General features: G+C 33.5%; 1 protein-coding gene across 1 annotated transcript in view; it reads left to right on the forward strand.

Moving 5' to 3' along the window:
• The first annotated feature begins 159 nt into the window (after positions 1-159).
• Positions 160-17114, forward strand: part of MCU (mitochondrial calcium uniporter) — a 245994-nt gene continuing 229039 nt past the window's right edge. Inside the window, exon 1 of the mRNA XM_089637613.1 lies at positions 160-409. Coding sequence (XP_089493739.1) covers positions 305-409 — 105 coding nt within the window. The 5' untranslated portion in view covers positions 160-304. The remainder of the gene's footprint in view (positions 410-17114) is intronic.

The raw sequence follows: 17114 nt of genomic DNA on the forward strand, positions 1-17114 counted from the left end.
GGTAATAAATTGTTAGGCAAAACGAGAGAGCAATACATAGACGTGAAGTTAGTTGTAAGTTATTTATTCCGTCTCCCGTCCTAACATTCTGCCAACATAATAAAAGTATACCATTCAAGTAATTTCTTGCACAATATAAAAGATACTCTGATGTAGATAAGATTAGATCAAAAAAACATTTTAAGAATTTTGATAACGGAAAATTTTATCTTAATCCGTATATAGTGTATGTGCAGTGAGATGGATTTGTAACTTTTTTAATCTTTTTATAGTGGTTACCCTGGTCTTTCAGTATATTTTGAAGATGGCGTCGAGTGTCTGCGCTTCGAGGTGCAAAATGTTAATAAAACTAGATTTAAGCCGTGTATACAATTTGTCACCATTTATAAGTGGACCAAGAAATAGTAGGGTAAGTTGTCTCTGTAATCTTTTTTTTTCTACAGCTTTGTTTTCTCCTAATTTGTTATTCTATCAATATGCACAGGTAGAACTGTCAAAGAAAGCACAATAATCTTCGCCCTCGTGTTGGTTTTTCTAATTGCAACAGTTTTACAGATTCAATATAATTAACAAAAACTAAAGATGCTAAATAAAGGAAATTAAGAAATATTTTTTTAAATCTTGTTGTTCTTCCACCAATACTCTTTGATTAACATAGAGATGCCGGTGAGATAAATTTAATGAAATTGGAATTTTTAAATAAACATCTATACTATACGGTTCATTTTCGGGATCAAAATAATATAATATTTTTACAAACTGTCGAATGTAAAGGGCTTTGAGAGTTAATTCCCCAGAACACTCAAAAACACCCGGGAAGTATGTTTTGTCTTAAGATTTTGTTTATGCGTTTGATTTTATCTCGGATCATCACGGAATTGTTATTGGAGCAAGAGTAGGTACAACAATGACATTATAAATAATCCAGATGGTTATCCGGATTCTAGTTTGATTTCAATAAGTAGTCATATATTATTAAATTGTCTGCAAAGGATCGTTAATAGAATATGCATCAGAATCATCGCACAGTTACCGACCGATAAGACTCGTATTGGGATGATAGGCAATGAGGTATATATCTCAATGTAGGTACACTATTAAATGGTGTGGCTTGGAATAATATTTATAAAATCTAACTTTCATTTACACAGTGCGTAAGTTGTGGAATTCGTTAAATATATATTTTTTAATTACTCGAGCGTTCTGCTGAATATTGTCATACTAAAATTGTGAATATTGATACCTACACCACCAAGCAATAATATTATTACGGTAAGGTATAACCGCACACTTAACTTTTTGTATAAAATAAATTGTCAGGTTATCGTAGTATTTCTGAAGGTTACCGAAATTTTATTTCTGATAATGATTCATCTGTTTTTCGGATCTGCTCGTTATTGCTGGTTTACAACATAAGTTATTGTGCAAACAATATTCGAGAAATATTGTAAACTATTATCATTCCTTATTTTGAACTATGTGAAAATAATAATTTTGGTATAGCATTTTAAACAAGAATAAATAAAATACTACGTAAAAAAGTCGAATGTTATGAACAAACTCTGGATACTTGCTTTGCTATAAGTTGTAATTTATAATACTCGCGAATTATTCATACGGGTATGGCTAGTTGTATAGTATTATTACTACCACATATTTATTAGCTTGTTGCCGGAATGATCTTTGTATTTTTATTTTGGATTTTTAGAATTATTATAATAACGTGGTCTGATTTTTATGAGTGGTGAAATTTCCATACATCATCGGAACACAGAAAAGCTGTTTTATTTGTATACAAATTAATCATGGCAAAAAGGGTGTCAAAAATAATTCTATTTTAAAACCATCGTTATTTATCATTAGAATAGCATTACAATTGGTAAACTCGTCGAATTCCGCTGCATGCAAAGGCTCTTTAAAAAAACAACACTCGATTTCAACTAAAATTGTATCTAATGGAGACAGCCATTGCTAATTATAGTACATCAATGGAGACAGCTATGTTGGGGGTTTAAGTTCACATGCACAAAATAGATTTTTAGGGTTTAGTTTAGGTAATTTTAATAATTTATGCGTATTTCATAAATTGAGAAAAAATGGAACTTTAATGGATTTTTTACCATAATGAATAGTTATTTTATTAGTAATTAGGTTAACACCAAGTGCTAAGTATACATATATATGTTTGCGTACTAAGCATGCAGCGGAATTCGAGCTTTTTTTCGAGTGCGAAGTTTATCTTACAATTTCATCAATATTAAATGCGTAAATGAAAAGGAATGTATATGTATAAATCCAAGCCTTGTGCTTTTAATTAGCAAGCAAGCCAATGTAACCTACCACACCCACTGACAGCGGTAAGAATTTATTATTGTGAAAGCGCGCCAAAATATCTGGGCATTCGAAGAAAATAATTTCTCCTTTGGTTGGAAGGTGCCTTCTCGTATTTTAAGGTAGGTGCCATCTACCAACGTTCGGTAGGTTTCGGTGTTCGAATGCCTTTTATTTCTACCATTTATCAATAAAAAAGTTTTCTCTGAAACAGTCACTCCAAACTAATCGCAGGAGATATATTTTTATCAAAAAAGGGAAAGGGAGAATCGGACAAAATGATTTTAATCTAAATAAATTACGAGTAAATCTTGAAAAACCTACTTTGTGCTGTTATTTTGTTACCCATGTAGGTAAGTGTACTTGTGTCAAGGTAGATAGGTACTTTACCCGATAGGGGTACAAGTCAAGTTGTACAGTTCAACATTTTTATGTTCTGATGTAGCGTGCGTGTGATGTACGGTATCTTGTGCCTGGGATGAACGAAGTATGTATGCAGAATGATTTAATAATGAATGTAAGCAAATAAAATGTCGTGGTGTTTGGAAGAAAGAATACGTAAACAATGTGTATTATGGTCATTAACGGTGAATTCTTGATGCAATTGGATGAGTTTGCGTACTAAAGGAAGTATGCTCGCGAGAGACGAAATGATAATGGAAGGTAATGAATGGCAGAAGGATGATTGGAAAATTTTTAATTATTGGGGGACTGAACGTAGCAGTCGTTAATTTGTCAATGGAAGCTTGGCTAGAAGTTCACAACTGAATTCTAACAACAATCCCATTGTATGATAGTAATAGAGCAAGACCCAGATATCACCACCAGGGCGGAAAAGATGCAAAATGTATGAATGTGGATGGAGCAAGAAATGTGTGCCAGCACAGAGCTGTATGGCGTTCACATCAACTTTGCCTGCCATCGCAATGCCCTGCTTAGAAATAACACGTTCGTTAGTTAGCTATTATTTTGATTATTCATTTTCACCGTATAAGTTTTAATATCATCCATTTTTATTAACAGTCATAGCAGTATTCTTCCGCATGCGTTGGGGAATAAAGAACGGAATTAAAGTAGGCACCTGCCTATTTAAATGCATTTGGAATTCTCTTCGGTCAATATTTCTGGGCGTCTATTTACCAACTTTACTTCAATAATAGATAGGAGTGTAAGGAGGATATATGATGCAAATGTGAATGGTAGCAGAAGTCGGGGACGCCCGAGGAAGACATGGCACGATCAAGTGAATCAGATACTCGAGTCGGGCCATGTCAAGAGTCAGAATAATAGAAGAGTACGTATGAGACGATGTATGAATGTGAATGAGGCAAGAAGTGTGTGCCAAGACCGAGTTGTTTGGCGGTCCGTCCTCTCTGCCTACCCCTGCGGGGAAACGGCGTGATGGTTAGTTAGTTAGTTAGTTAGTTTACTTCAATGATTATGCTTTGAAATATTGGTGAACTCGTATAGTCTCTTGACCCGAGTCTACTCCTCCCACCTCAATATCTCTCGGGTTTTATGTAGAGCATTTTCTCTTGAACAAAATGATGTTACGATGAATCATTACGTCTTCAAGGAACAGGTGTAATAAAGTCATGACAGGTGTAGTGATAATCCCCCGCAAATAGATATATTGACTCATTTTTTACTTCCTGCTTCATAGGAATCTTCTTGTAAACATAATATAGTATATCTACTATGTAATCTAATCTCTTATGCTTGTATGTGCAATATTTAAAAACTGATAAAGGGAATAAATACTACCAGGATGTTTTTGGTTGTGTTCAATTCACATGTGCTTATTTTTCACTAAACATAAAAATGACAATTTTTTTTGTCGAAGCCGAGACTCGTGATACACTATAGGCCGGTTGAATATTCCATACCACGATCCGACTTCATGATGCTCACAGGATAGGCTTTTAAGATAAGATCGTTAATTCAACTCCTGTGGACCAACCGAAAGATGATAATATCCCAAGTTAATGTGATTCTGTGAACAGTTACAGCTTGAAGATTTATTCACCAAGTTTACAGCCGAACGTAAAACCGTCGATAATAAACTATCTAGAGTTACAGGGTGGCCGTAGACCGGGAAATTTAGGAAACCACTGTTGATTTAGGAATTATCAGGGCAATGTCGGAGAACCCACTGTTGATTATCAATTTTTCGAATAAAATTTCTTCTGAAAGCTTATCACTTTGTGGTGTCATTATTTATTATATTAAAACACAAATAACTTTGTTTACATCACTTTAATATAAAGTAATGTAAACAAAGTTATTTGTGTTTTAATATAATAGTTGATTAACAGGGTGTTATCACTGTTAATTATCAGGGTGATGTCGGAGAACCCACTGTTGATATATGAATTATCAGGGTGATATCGGAGAACCCACTGTTGATTTAGGAATTATAGGGTGATGTCGGAGAACCCACTGTTGATATATGAATTATCAGGATGTGATGATTTTTCTTTTAAAGGAAAGGCTGGCTAAATCGTTGAAGCCCGGGAATATTCACTAAAATGTCGGAGAACTTTTAAGGATAGAGATATAAATTTGTCCCACGGTACAGTAAAGTTTTTCTTTCAAAGATTCAAATATATTTCGCAATTAATATAAAGTTTTTTTCAGGAAGACGGGTAACATTAACCGGAAAATGGCACTTATTTCTTTAAGTGGTTGAAACAGAATGTTGGTATACAATTCACGCCCCTTGATAGAGAGTAAAAATACTAGGGTAAAGGTTAAAAACCGCTCTGAAAAACCCTTTTTTATCAGTTTCTGTGGTTTCCCCGAGTTTCTGTAATGTTATGTGTAGTTAAAAGATTAAAGTTTGTGTAGAGATAACGGTTCTTTGACCTTCAACTGTTCATTACTCCAAAACCTCTGATTCCAACTTACGAAGAGTGGTTTGGGTTTGTACGCTGCCAAACCGAACCGTTTTGAATGGTAAATGAAAAACTATGTTGATCTATATATCGTATTTTACTTTTTTTATTTTTATTTTTTTATTTTTTTATTAAATTTAATATAATTACATTTAATACAATATAAGATATGGGTAGTCCCACAAAGCTGTGACAATCAGCTTGTCTGTAGGTTCTACCATTTAATGTTATAACATAATACAAATTAGCTTAAGTTTAAATATTAATACCAAATATAATGTTTAGGATAGATAAACGTTTTGTTCATTTATTAACCACTTTTTTGTCAGTTTAGGGCAAGGTTCCTCATTATTTTTCAAGTTAAAGTTTTCGTTAAATTTGTTATAAATCACAGGTATCAAATAGTCAAGTGTTCTGCTACCATACTTATTTGATATTAGTGGAATTTTTAGGCCTTTTTTTCAGTAAATCTTGTTTTGTGACTATGCACCAATGGCTTTTTGTACGCATTTTCTCCCGCATTATCCATAATTATAATAAACCAGAGAAGCCCTTTAATTGGGAGTAGGCCCTCAGAGCCATACAGTAATTTTAAGTTGTTTCTTTGTTTGTAAATGCTAGGTTTAACAATTTTTTTAATTATAGCAGTTTGTAGATTTTGAATGTATTTAATATTAATATTACTCGAGTGTCCCCAAGTTCGAATTCCATATCTAAGTATTGATTCGACCATAGAGTGATATATAAGTTTGAGAGTACATCGAGTCAATACAAATATTAATTTATAAAAATTACTCGCCAAACATCGGAGCTGGTTACAAATTTTGATCACACTTTTGTCCCATTTAAAGTTATTGTCTACGATTATGCCAAGGTAAGTATATTCGTTTGCAAAATCAATTGTTTCACAGCAGCAAATATTATCAATTTTTTTTATGTATACAATCAAAATTATGTGCAGTTATTTTAGGTAAGTTCCACATTTTCAAGCTCGGTGATCTTATATACATGCATTTAGTTTTTTTGACATAAATAATTAATCCTACATCATGAGACCATTTAATTAGCTCGTTAAAGTCAATTTGTAATTCTTGAATAGCTATTTCAGGGTTTTCATTAGAGACAACTAGTGCAGTATCATCAGCAAAAATAAATCTACGGGCTATTTTAAAAAGTTTAGACATGGCAATTACATATATAATGTATAATTTTGGTCCTAAAATTGATCCTTGTGGCACCCCTGATTTAATAAATCTAAAATTACTCATTACATTCAAAATCTTTACATACATTTTTCTATTTGTTAAATAGTTTTTGAAAAATGATAGGAGTTTACCACGGATTCCTATGATTTCGAGTACCTTGATTAATTGTGTATGGCTGAGTGTATCGAAAGCTTTTGAGAAATCAATAAATAATACTAGTACATGTTTTTTTGAGTTAAGCTCTGAATTTATATAATTGGAAAATTTTTCGAGCAGTTTATCACAGCTTTTTTGTTTTTGGAAGCCATACTGACATTCATCAATAATGCCCAAATTATTTAAATATTTATCCAAATTTATAGATATATATTTTTCTAATATTTTTTCTAATGCGGGTAATAAGGAAATAGGCCTATAATTATTTATTACGGTGTGATCTCGATTTTTAAAAATGGGCCTTATGATGCTGCATTTTAGTTCAGCTGGAATGTGACTTGTGTCAATAATTCTGTTAATTAGGTGAGTAATTATAGGACTAAATAATTTAACATGTTTTTTTAGATCATACATGCGAATTAGATCCACGCCCGGTGTCTTTGAATTTTTCATTCTTCCGATAATGCATTCAGTTTGTTCAGCATTAGCTCTTGGTAGGTACATTGAATGTTGCAAATGTTCTTGTTTCAACTCAGACGCTCGAACATTGCATTCGTGCAATAACTGATTTACACCGTCGTCAAAGAATTTTGCAAAGTTTTCTGCCACCACATCCGCAGTTTGGGAATTTAAGAAATATTTAGATATTACTTCATCACAATCGGATTTATTTTTCCTACCCAATACTTGATTTACTTCATTCCATGTTTTTTAATGTCCTTGAAACAATGTTTAAATTTGTTGTTATAGTATATTTTTTTTGTGTTTAATATTTTTTTATTTAGTTTATTTCTGTATTTCTTGAATTCGATTTCATATATTTTATTGTTAGGCGTGTTTTTCCATTTCCTCCATAATGTGTCACGTAGTTGTATATTTTCAATGAGATTATAATTTATCCAGCCCTTTTGGTTATTACGCTGTTTATTTGTATTTGATTTTGTTTCAGTACTTTTTTCGTAAATATATTTGAATTTCGATTTAATTTCTTCATAAATTAAGTAAGGTTCCGTTATGTTTAGTATTTCATTCCAACCAGTGATTTCAATAAGTAGGTCGACTTTTTTTTTCCGATATTACAGTATATTTCGTATGTTGCGATTTATTGGTGGTACCTGCCTCATAGGTAGAGAAACGCATCGTTGTTGCAATAAGGTAGTGATCCGCTATTATAGTTTCACATACACATGAGCTGATTTTATTTGTCTCTCTCTCTCTCTCTCTTACATAGATATGGTCTAGACATGTAGCCGTTACATAGTTAGTCAGTATGGCTTCACGGGTCACGTCATTAATACATTTTAAAAATCCAAATTTAGCCATAATATTTTCATATTGCATTACAATTGGTTCCTGATAATTTAATAAGTTTATGTTCGTATCCCCAAGTACCATAACGGATTCTTTAATTTCAATATTTCCCAATATTACATCTAGCTCTTCGAGAAATATTTTTTTATTTGAATTAGGTGGTCTGTATATTGCCAATATATGTAGACGTTTATGTTTTTTGACAGAAATAGTTCCGTAGACACATTCAAATTTAGTTGGCATTATGTTAATTTGTTCAAACGTTAGGTGATCTTTCACATATAAAATAATCCCGCCTCCCGATTTGTTTTTTCGACAAAAGTAATGAGAAGTAAAACCCAATATTTTGTATAGATGTATATCATTTTCATTAATCGACGTTTCACAAAGCGTGATTATATCAATATTACTCGGAGAGCTAGAGATAACGACAAGAAACGTATCCCAATATTTTGATAAGGATCGAATGTTTAAGTTGATTGCAGTTAAATTATTATTTCCCGAAACATGTTTTTTGATAATCCAGTTCTCAAAACTTTGTGTGCGTTCATAAGCGATTTCAGAGGTGTCAAAATCTACGTTCAAATCACCCATATTGAATAATATTTTAATAGACGGCAATAGTATGTAAACAAGTGTGAGGATTTATCAAGGCAAATAAATTGTATAAATATTTTTACGGAAGTAAACATTACCAATATATTCCTGTTTAGATTTTTGCTTTGTTCAGAAAGTTTTTGGTTAAATAATTGACAACAATAAATATTTTTTCTACATGTATGAGTATACCTAGGATAAACTAACATCAATATACATTTCAATACTCCCGTGTTACCACTATAGATACCGGACAATAAATTAGAATATAATATATTTAAAGAAGAAAAAAATATCAAAGATATGAGATACTCATATTTCGGAAGTAAAAGATATACATTATTGTGCTTATCAGAAGAAGATGTTAAGTATTTAAATAAAGTTTTGGTTAGAAGCATTGATTTTTTAGAATAATAATACATATAAACATACCTAATCATAGTCTATGCGACTTTGCGCGATATGCATCATCTTTTTAAAGTAAGTGCAGTTTGTGTTGTTTGCTTTATGATTAGTGTTAAGGGTCATCTTAAAAGTATTGTTTTGGTAAATACAGTTGCTACATTTTTCTTCCGAGTTTTTGTTTGGGCATTCCTTCCATTCGTGATCCTTAGCACAATGTAAGCAGGTCGCGCTTTTGTTTTTGCTCAAACATTTCAGTGCAGTGGTAGCACTGCGTCAGGGGGTTGGCATCTTCCACTCGTACTCTGCTGAATCCTATATTGATTTTTTCCTTTTCAATGAGGTAGGACCTCAGTGCTCCGCTGGTTTCTAGTATATAGTTAGTGAGTCCATTTTGTACTTTAGGTTTAAACATTTTTATTAGTTTTACAGTGTTTTTTGTATCATTTTCCATTATATCTTTGATACCTTCATTTTGGGTTTTTAAAGCCTCGATTATATCTTCTTCTGTCAGATCTGCCTGTAGATTTCTTATGAAAATTTTTGGGTTTTTCTTTTTTAGTTCTTCCGCATCCATATTTTTTTTGAGCGTTTTGTTAATTTCATCCGTCAATTTTTCTGCGTGGACTTTAGTAGGGCAAGATATTATCAGTTTATTTTGGGCGGCTTTACGAACTCCATTTACTGCAATGCCTAAATTTGCTATTTTTATTTTTTTGACAATTTGTTCTTTAATTGCGTCTGATGTCATATTTGAATTTTCACTTTTAATAATCAATGAATATTTCGATTCCGGGATTTCTTTTAGTCGACTTGCATAGGTTTTTTTTCCATATAGCTTGAATTTTCAATTTTTTTTTCTAATTTTTCTATAAGTTTGGTTTGCAGAGAAACAATCTCGTTTTGAAATGAAGTTTTTTCGTGCATCCATTTTTCTTCTAGAAGTTTGATGTTTGTTTCCAGATTAGTTTTGGCCTTGGAGTCCTGTTTGGTAGAAATATTTGAGATTTCTAGTTTAATATGTTCTATTATTTGTAGCACGTCCATAATGGGTTGGGTTTAGTGACCGCAGTCACCTCACTCGCGGCAAAATACTAGTAACGGTGTAACAATACTCTAATATTGTAAAGACGAAAGTATTTACGTATACGTCCACACACCACCGCTGTGGCGAGTGTAATGTAACTATTATTATTAATTTTGATGGAATACTTCTTCGTAGTTCCTCGAGATTCGAAGTCCAGCGAAAATATCGCTCGATGGTCAAGAAAATGAAATGTTTCCTTTCAGTAATAATACACGGAGAAAAATTACTAATATTGAATATTTCTAATTTATTAAGAACCTCTTTACATTATTCGTAATCCGGCAAAAAACGGATTGCAAGCTCTTGAATTGATAGGTTTCCTAATATATTTTTTTTAGTAAAATATGATTGTGTTCATTGTATATCACGGTGTCGGAACACGTGTTCATAAAAATTCTTATATTTTCGTATTTCATCATTGTATATTATCAAGGCAAATGCAGGTGCATGAACACGTGTGCCGATATATTAAGAATTTACTGAAACTTTATTAGGAAACGGCATGCAATCACGTTTTTAACCGGATTACCAATAATTTGATTTTTTTAAATAAATTAGCAATACTCATTTTTCTCCGTGTATTATCGAAAGAATAAATTTGTGATTTCTTATTGTCTATGGAGGGAATTTCTTTTACTTAATGTTTTGTTCTTGCCATTCCTTTGCTTTTCCGCGAGGTTCTCCTTTGTTTTCGCCTTGAATGTAAATTGTTTTTTCATTTTTCATGTTTTATGAGCACTGTAAATCCATTTTTGTAAGCTTCATAAGACTAAACAAGCAACATCACAACAAAGATGTCATTTCGAAACGGCGTACAAATCTTCACAATATACAGGGTGTATCGGCACGTACCCGACAAACTTTAACCAGCTTTTCCTTAGCACATTTGGAGTAAAAAATGTTATTGGCACTTTGTTGTCCGGTAACATTTTTTCTCAATTAAAAACAAAAAATGATAAAAAAATCCACACTCCGTCTCTGTCATTGGCATTCTTTCTCGTGTTCAACAGCTGTTATTAGCAAGTGTGTCAAAAAGCGTGTTCGCTCTTTCATACACACTAAATAATAATAGCTAAAAATGAGACGAATGATGCCATGCCATTTCGTTGTGATCGTAAAAGCGCGCTAATGTAGGTACGTACGTATATTATTCAACGAAACTCGAATAAAATATTGCCAGTTGGGTTTTCAAACTTTGACAAAGGATAAAACAATGGTGACATGTGGTGAAAATATGAATAGTAATTTTTTTATTCAAAAAAAATGTTACCGGACAGCAAAGTGCCCATAACATTTTTTACTCCAAATGTGCTAAGGAATAGCTGGTTAAAGTTTGTCGGGTACGTGCTGATACACCCTGTATATTGTGTTAAATTTAAATCACGTTTATTAGTAATAGTTTAACTAATAATAATAATAATATTTGGAAGATTTGTATAGCGCCGTTTTTGTGCAAAATCATCTCAGGGGCGCTGTACAAATATATAATACATTTCTATAATGATCTATTTTATTACTAACTATATATAGAGATAATATACAGTACTATACTTACCTGGTAGGTCACTTAAGATTAACACTTAACATTGACTAATTATTTATTAGCGAAATTCAGATCCAGGATTTAGGACATAATTAATCCATAATTTAAATAATTTGGTAGTTAAACAGGGAACGCCGACGCAAATACCGTCGAAAATGCCGTAACAATATTTGTGATTTTCCTATTATTTTTTAATGAAAACGTTCGAGTGTATCTTATTTTTAGCATTGATCAACTTTGATTTTCGGTGATAAATTATTATACTTGTCTAGACCAGTGGTTCCCGACCAAGGCAATATCGCCCACCAGTAGGCGATTTAAGTAGCTTGGGGGGCTTTTTATACGATTTGGTGGGCGATAGGTGTACTTTGTGCACTTACTTTATTATAAAAAATGTTGATATTCAGCGCTATTTTGTTGAGGTATACGTTTGATGTAATTTAATGGTTCCCGTTTCGTACAATTCCAAAAGATTTCGTATCAATTTTTTTCTTTGGAATACGATTTCCGAACGATAATAATCAACAGCATTAATTGGGTTGGCACTGAAGAAAAATAAACTTGAAAAGTGGACAGTGTGCCCAAAAAGGTTTAAAACCTCTGGATCGTGCCTTCACTGGAACGCATCATGTAGTTTGGATTTCTTTTGAAGTAAGCCATCTTCCCCACCTTCCTCTTCCCCATCTTCTTCCCCTCTCTTCTACATTCATCCTCACAACATACCCCAATTGTGGATGCTATAGTCTCACTGGCTCCAGACGGTTGGGAGCAGTTGGGACTCTTGTGCGGTTTCACATTTAAAAGAAACTAAGATGTTAAGTAGTACTTCCTTGGTATATCAAATAGAACCGCTTTGAGAGGCCGCCAGCGGACGGACAGCCGTGGAAATTCGTAACGCAAGCATGTAAGGACACGGATATTTGAGACAAATCTCATCTGGCATTTTGCCTGGACGCAGAATGTCTGCAGATCAGTTGAACGCAACAAATGTTCATTAAAATGGAGGTGATAATACTTTATGATAGCGAAATTCTACATTGTTTGTCAAGAATTTGTGTGAAATTATTTATCTATAATGTTGTTTTGGTATTTACCATCCACGAAATAAGCTTCTTTAGAATAATAATAATAAAAAGTTAATAGTTATTATATTTGATGGGTAACCGGACAATTCAGGACAGCGGAAAATCGCCAAACTTTTGAAAGTTCATATACCTAGTCATAAAAAGTGATTAAAAACTAGGTTAAACATGTGTTAGGTTAGGTTTAAAGGCTAGTTTTTCTCATCTCTTTATGACTTTGTATCACTTTTCAAAAGCGTGTTGATTTGTAACTGTCCTATAACCGGGGCAATCAGGGCTGTGGCTATTCAACACACTTAAAAAAATGATATGACTAACTAACCATCACGCCGTTTCCCCGCAGGGGTAGGCAGAGAGGACGGACCGCCAAACAACTCGGTCTTGGCACACACTCCTTGCCTCATTCACATTCATACATCGTCTCATACATACTCTTCTATTGTTCTGACAATATCTCAAGTATCTGATTCACTTGGTCGTGCCATGTCTTCCTCGGGCGTCCCCGACTTCTGCTACCATTCACATTTGCATCGTATATTCTAATTACACTCCTTTCTTCGCTCATTCGCTCTACATGCCCAAACCATCTAAGCGTCCCTTTCTTGATCTTACTCATTACGCTTAGATCAGCCTTGCACTCTTTGCGGATCTCCACATTACTCACACGATCAAACATGGTTTTACCACACATACGCCTCAGGGATCTCATTTCAACAGCATTCAATCTACTTTCATCCTTTCTTTGCCAGTTCCATGGCTCACTTCCATACATCAGTAGGTACCAGCACTCCATTGTTGACTGCTAACTTCGCTTCTTTGGACAATTTTTTGTTAGCGCCAACTGCGTTCAGTCCTCCATTAATGGAGTTACCTGCATTTACTCTATGATGATATGAAGTCGTGAAAAACAAGGTTTAATAGGTAACGTTAGGTGAGGTTAATAAGCCCTCTTTTTTTCTTCACCTTTAATGACTACATCACTTTTCAAAAGCGTGTTGTGTTGCCACTGTGCTGAGTTGTCATGGAACCACAAGAGCATAAGTAAATGTATAACATTATTTTTTCTATAACAATTTACACGTGAATGAACTTAAACATACTTACTTTATGATAAGACCTTTATAAATGCCTCTATGTCATCACGGATTAAATAATAAGTTTTGTGTGAAGCGATAATACTTTAGAAAAATATTGGACCATTAAACATTCGCCTTAGATAAGGTTAGGTACCCGTAAACTAAGATTGTGGTTCTGTACTAATTAAGCATTAGACACATTACGCATAACTCATACTTTGGGCGCGGCCTACACGTATTTAATGCTGAGGTGTCATACCACGCTATAATCTTCCCCAGGAGAGGGGGGCAGATCAATTGGGGAACTGCCACGGAATATAATTTATTTGTATGGCATCTGTCATCTTGACAGATGACAGCCGCGTAATTACGGCTCTCTGTAAATTGTTCTGACCCTGCCTACGGTAGGAGATGGGGTCGCATAATTTTCAAATATCGCTTGGCTAGCAAATCACGGCGCATCATCGTCGCCACGCCCACACTTATAACACATCAACTTTGGTGTGACAGGTGTGTATGGGATTGTATGGCGAGCAATATGAAGTTATATAGAACACTTGGAGCTCATTGCGTAATCGGTCACCCCCATTCGAGTTGAGAAAACCGAAAACATTTTTTAACAACAATTTTTACTACATACAGGGTGTAACAGTACCTGAAAGATTTTAACCGTAGATTCTTGAGCATATTTGGAATAAAAAAATTGCTGTCCGATGATTGCAACAACAAAAAATATGTTTTTATCGCACGTCGCTACTTACCACAGTGCTACACGACGTGTGATGGAAAAATATTTTTATTGTTTTAAATTGAAAACAAAATCATCGGACAGCATGACATCTACATTTCTTACTAAAATACATATTAATCGCCGAATAAAATCTTGCGGGGAGGTGCTGTTACATCCTGTATAAATAATAATTTAAGAACAAAAAATACCAATTTCTGTAGAGAACCTGACCTAGGTCGGGCATTCATTAGATAGTATTATTGTGTAACTGTATCCGGAAAAGGTTTATTTGACGTTTGAGCATAATGTCGCTTGAGGTTATCACTTCCTATCAACGTTTGCGATTTTCTGGACTATCATATTATTTTGGAAGTATGTACTTATTCAACTTTATGGCACTTTATTGAAACATTCAATTGAATTAAAATGCTAATAATTAGATTTGCGAATTTATTAGATTTTGCGAATGCATTTGTACTCAAACTATTATAAGTGTTTTTTTTATTAATTGGGTAAACTAGTTTTTTTAATCCGCCTTCGCCTGTGCTTCGGATTCTTGCGTTATATTAATTTAGTATTTATTCCCTTAGGTTTATGCATTTAACTGAAAAGAAACTTACAAGAAAGCCGACACTATTTGTTTTGTATTTAGAAATAGTTGTTTTGCCCTAGAAATTTCAGCACAAATGCAAATTTCACACAGCTAAAAAAGAAAAAAAATGATTTGATTTCTGTTTTCATCACTAATGAAATATTTTAGGTAGGTACTTACTTTTGAATTTTTAGAATAGGTACCTACATCAAAAAAGAAACAAACAAAGCACAACTCGCTCAAAGTTGCGGTGGCCAACAGTTCCTCTAATATAACATAATCTAATACAGTTTGTGAAACTTTTCTCTGATCAGTGACAATTTTCCAGCTTTAAACAAATTACCCGAAAGGCGTTTAAAAAGACGAAAGTTTGAACAACCCACTCAAATTGAATTAAGTTCTGACATCGTTAATTTTATTTTCTTGCTGCTAATTAGCCACCCTAACTCTGTTTACTGTTTTACACCGATTGAAAACTTCGCCGCTCTCCGACATTTTAAATGCGTTAAAGTTAATTAAAATGGTCAGCGGATTAGACATACATGACATTTTAAATGCGTTAAAGTTAATTAAAATGGTCAGCGGATTAGACATACATGACATTTTAAATGCGTTAAAGTTAATTAAAATGGTCGGCGGATTAGACATATATGACATTTAAAATGCGTTAAAGTTAATTAAAATGGTCGGCGGATTAGACATACATTCCACAGTTCAAAATATAGAATTAGACACGTACAGGATATATGTGAACATATCGCTTTCAAGATAAGATACTTTTAAGTGTTTGAATTGGAGAACAATATCACAAAGTAATTAATTCATAGAGGTAAATTTGAAATTTGTGCTTACCGATTAAAAGTAAGTTTTTTATGCTTACGCTATCTGCTTGGTCTATGGCATCCTCAATTTGTGGAATGTTGTGCGGCCGAAGGAAGTGACAAGGGGATGGGAGGTAAGATGAAGATTGAAAAGTATCTTACTTTTCATGTCTGTTCACTAACTAGATAGATATTATATCACAAAAAGCACGAATCCTTCCTAGCGCCTTACATCTTCAACACCTTCCTAAAAGAAACCACTTACTGCAACACTCATAAACACCCACACAGTTTACTTATACATTTCAACACATGGTTACTACATAAAAAAGGGCATGCATCAGCAAGTTTCTAGCAATCTTAGTCTAAGCTCAGTCTAATTCTCATTCCTTATTTACATACATGTGTTATTTACATTTATAGTGATTTACTCTTTCTAATTAAAACTGCTTATGTTTTACGCATGCCTAGTTTATCAATACCTAATACTGTTGTTTAAACTATTTTTTGATATGTTATTATTATGAGATTTAGACGCTACCATTTTGTAAATTTAAAGTTCCTACGAAATTCCTGTTTTTATATAATTCCTATTTATGGAATGCTCCATGTATATATTGTTATATACATATATTTGTATAAATGTATGTGTATGTTTAAGCAAATATATGTACCCGCTGAGGCGGGTACATATATTTGGGTTATTTGGGTACATATATACGGTTCTGAGGAACAGAAATCTTCTAGTGAGGCGGGTTACTTTCATGTTTGTAATATTGATCATGTTATTGCAATAAACGCCCGGGTTGCCGGCAATTAAAAAAAAAATATATATATATATTATGTGAAATTAATTTCAGTACTTGGCTATTTATATGAGTATTAATTATGCTAACCCTTCCGTTGTATTCGCCATTTGTTCCTATGTCAGATTTATCTCAAACATGGTCGAGAGGTTTGGCGATGTCAAATTCAGCAGGGACATGGTATTGGCAATTCGCCAACTGTCGTATAGCATGTGTGCCTGGAACTTTCAATATGTGGGCAAGTTAATTTGGGCACCGCGCGCCGGCTGAAAAGATAAAGCGCTAAAACCATCTCTACACGCCCCGTTAACATTGACTTGCTGGCATATGAGCTTTCGTCCATTTTCGTGGTAAAAAAAATAATTTAGTAATTTAAGTATCGTTATGAAAGTCTTATTTTTTCTTTCTATTTGAATCCACACTAGATTTCTAACTTCCGTGAGCCTGTGGAACTATTTATTTTAGAGATTGTTATGAGGAA

Source organism: Hesperophylax consimilis, chromosome 1 (assembly GCF_061612785.1).
Source record: "Hesperophylax consimilis isolate HC1 chromosome 1, BYU_Hcon_1.0, whole genome shotgun sequence".
NCBI lineage: Eukaryota > Metazoa > Arthropoda > Insecta > Trichoptera > Limnephilidae > Hesperophylax > Hesperophylax consimilis.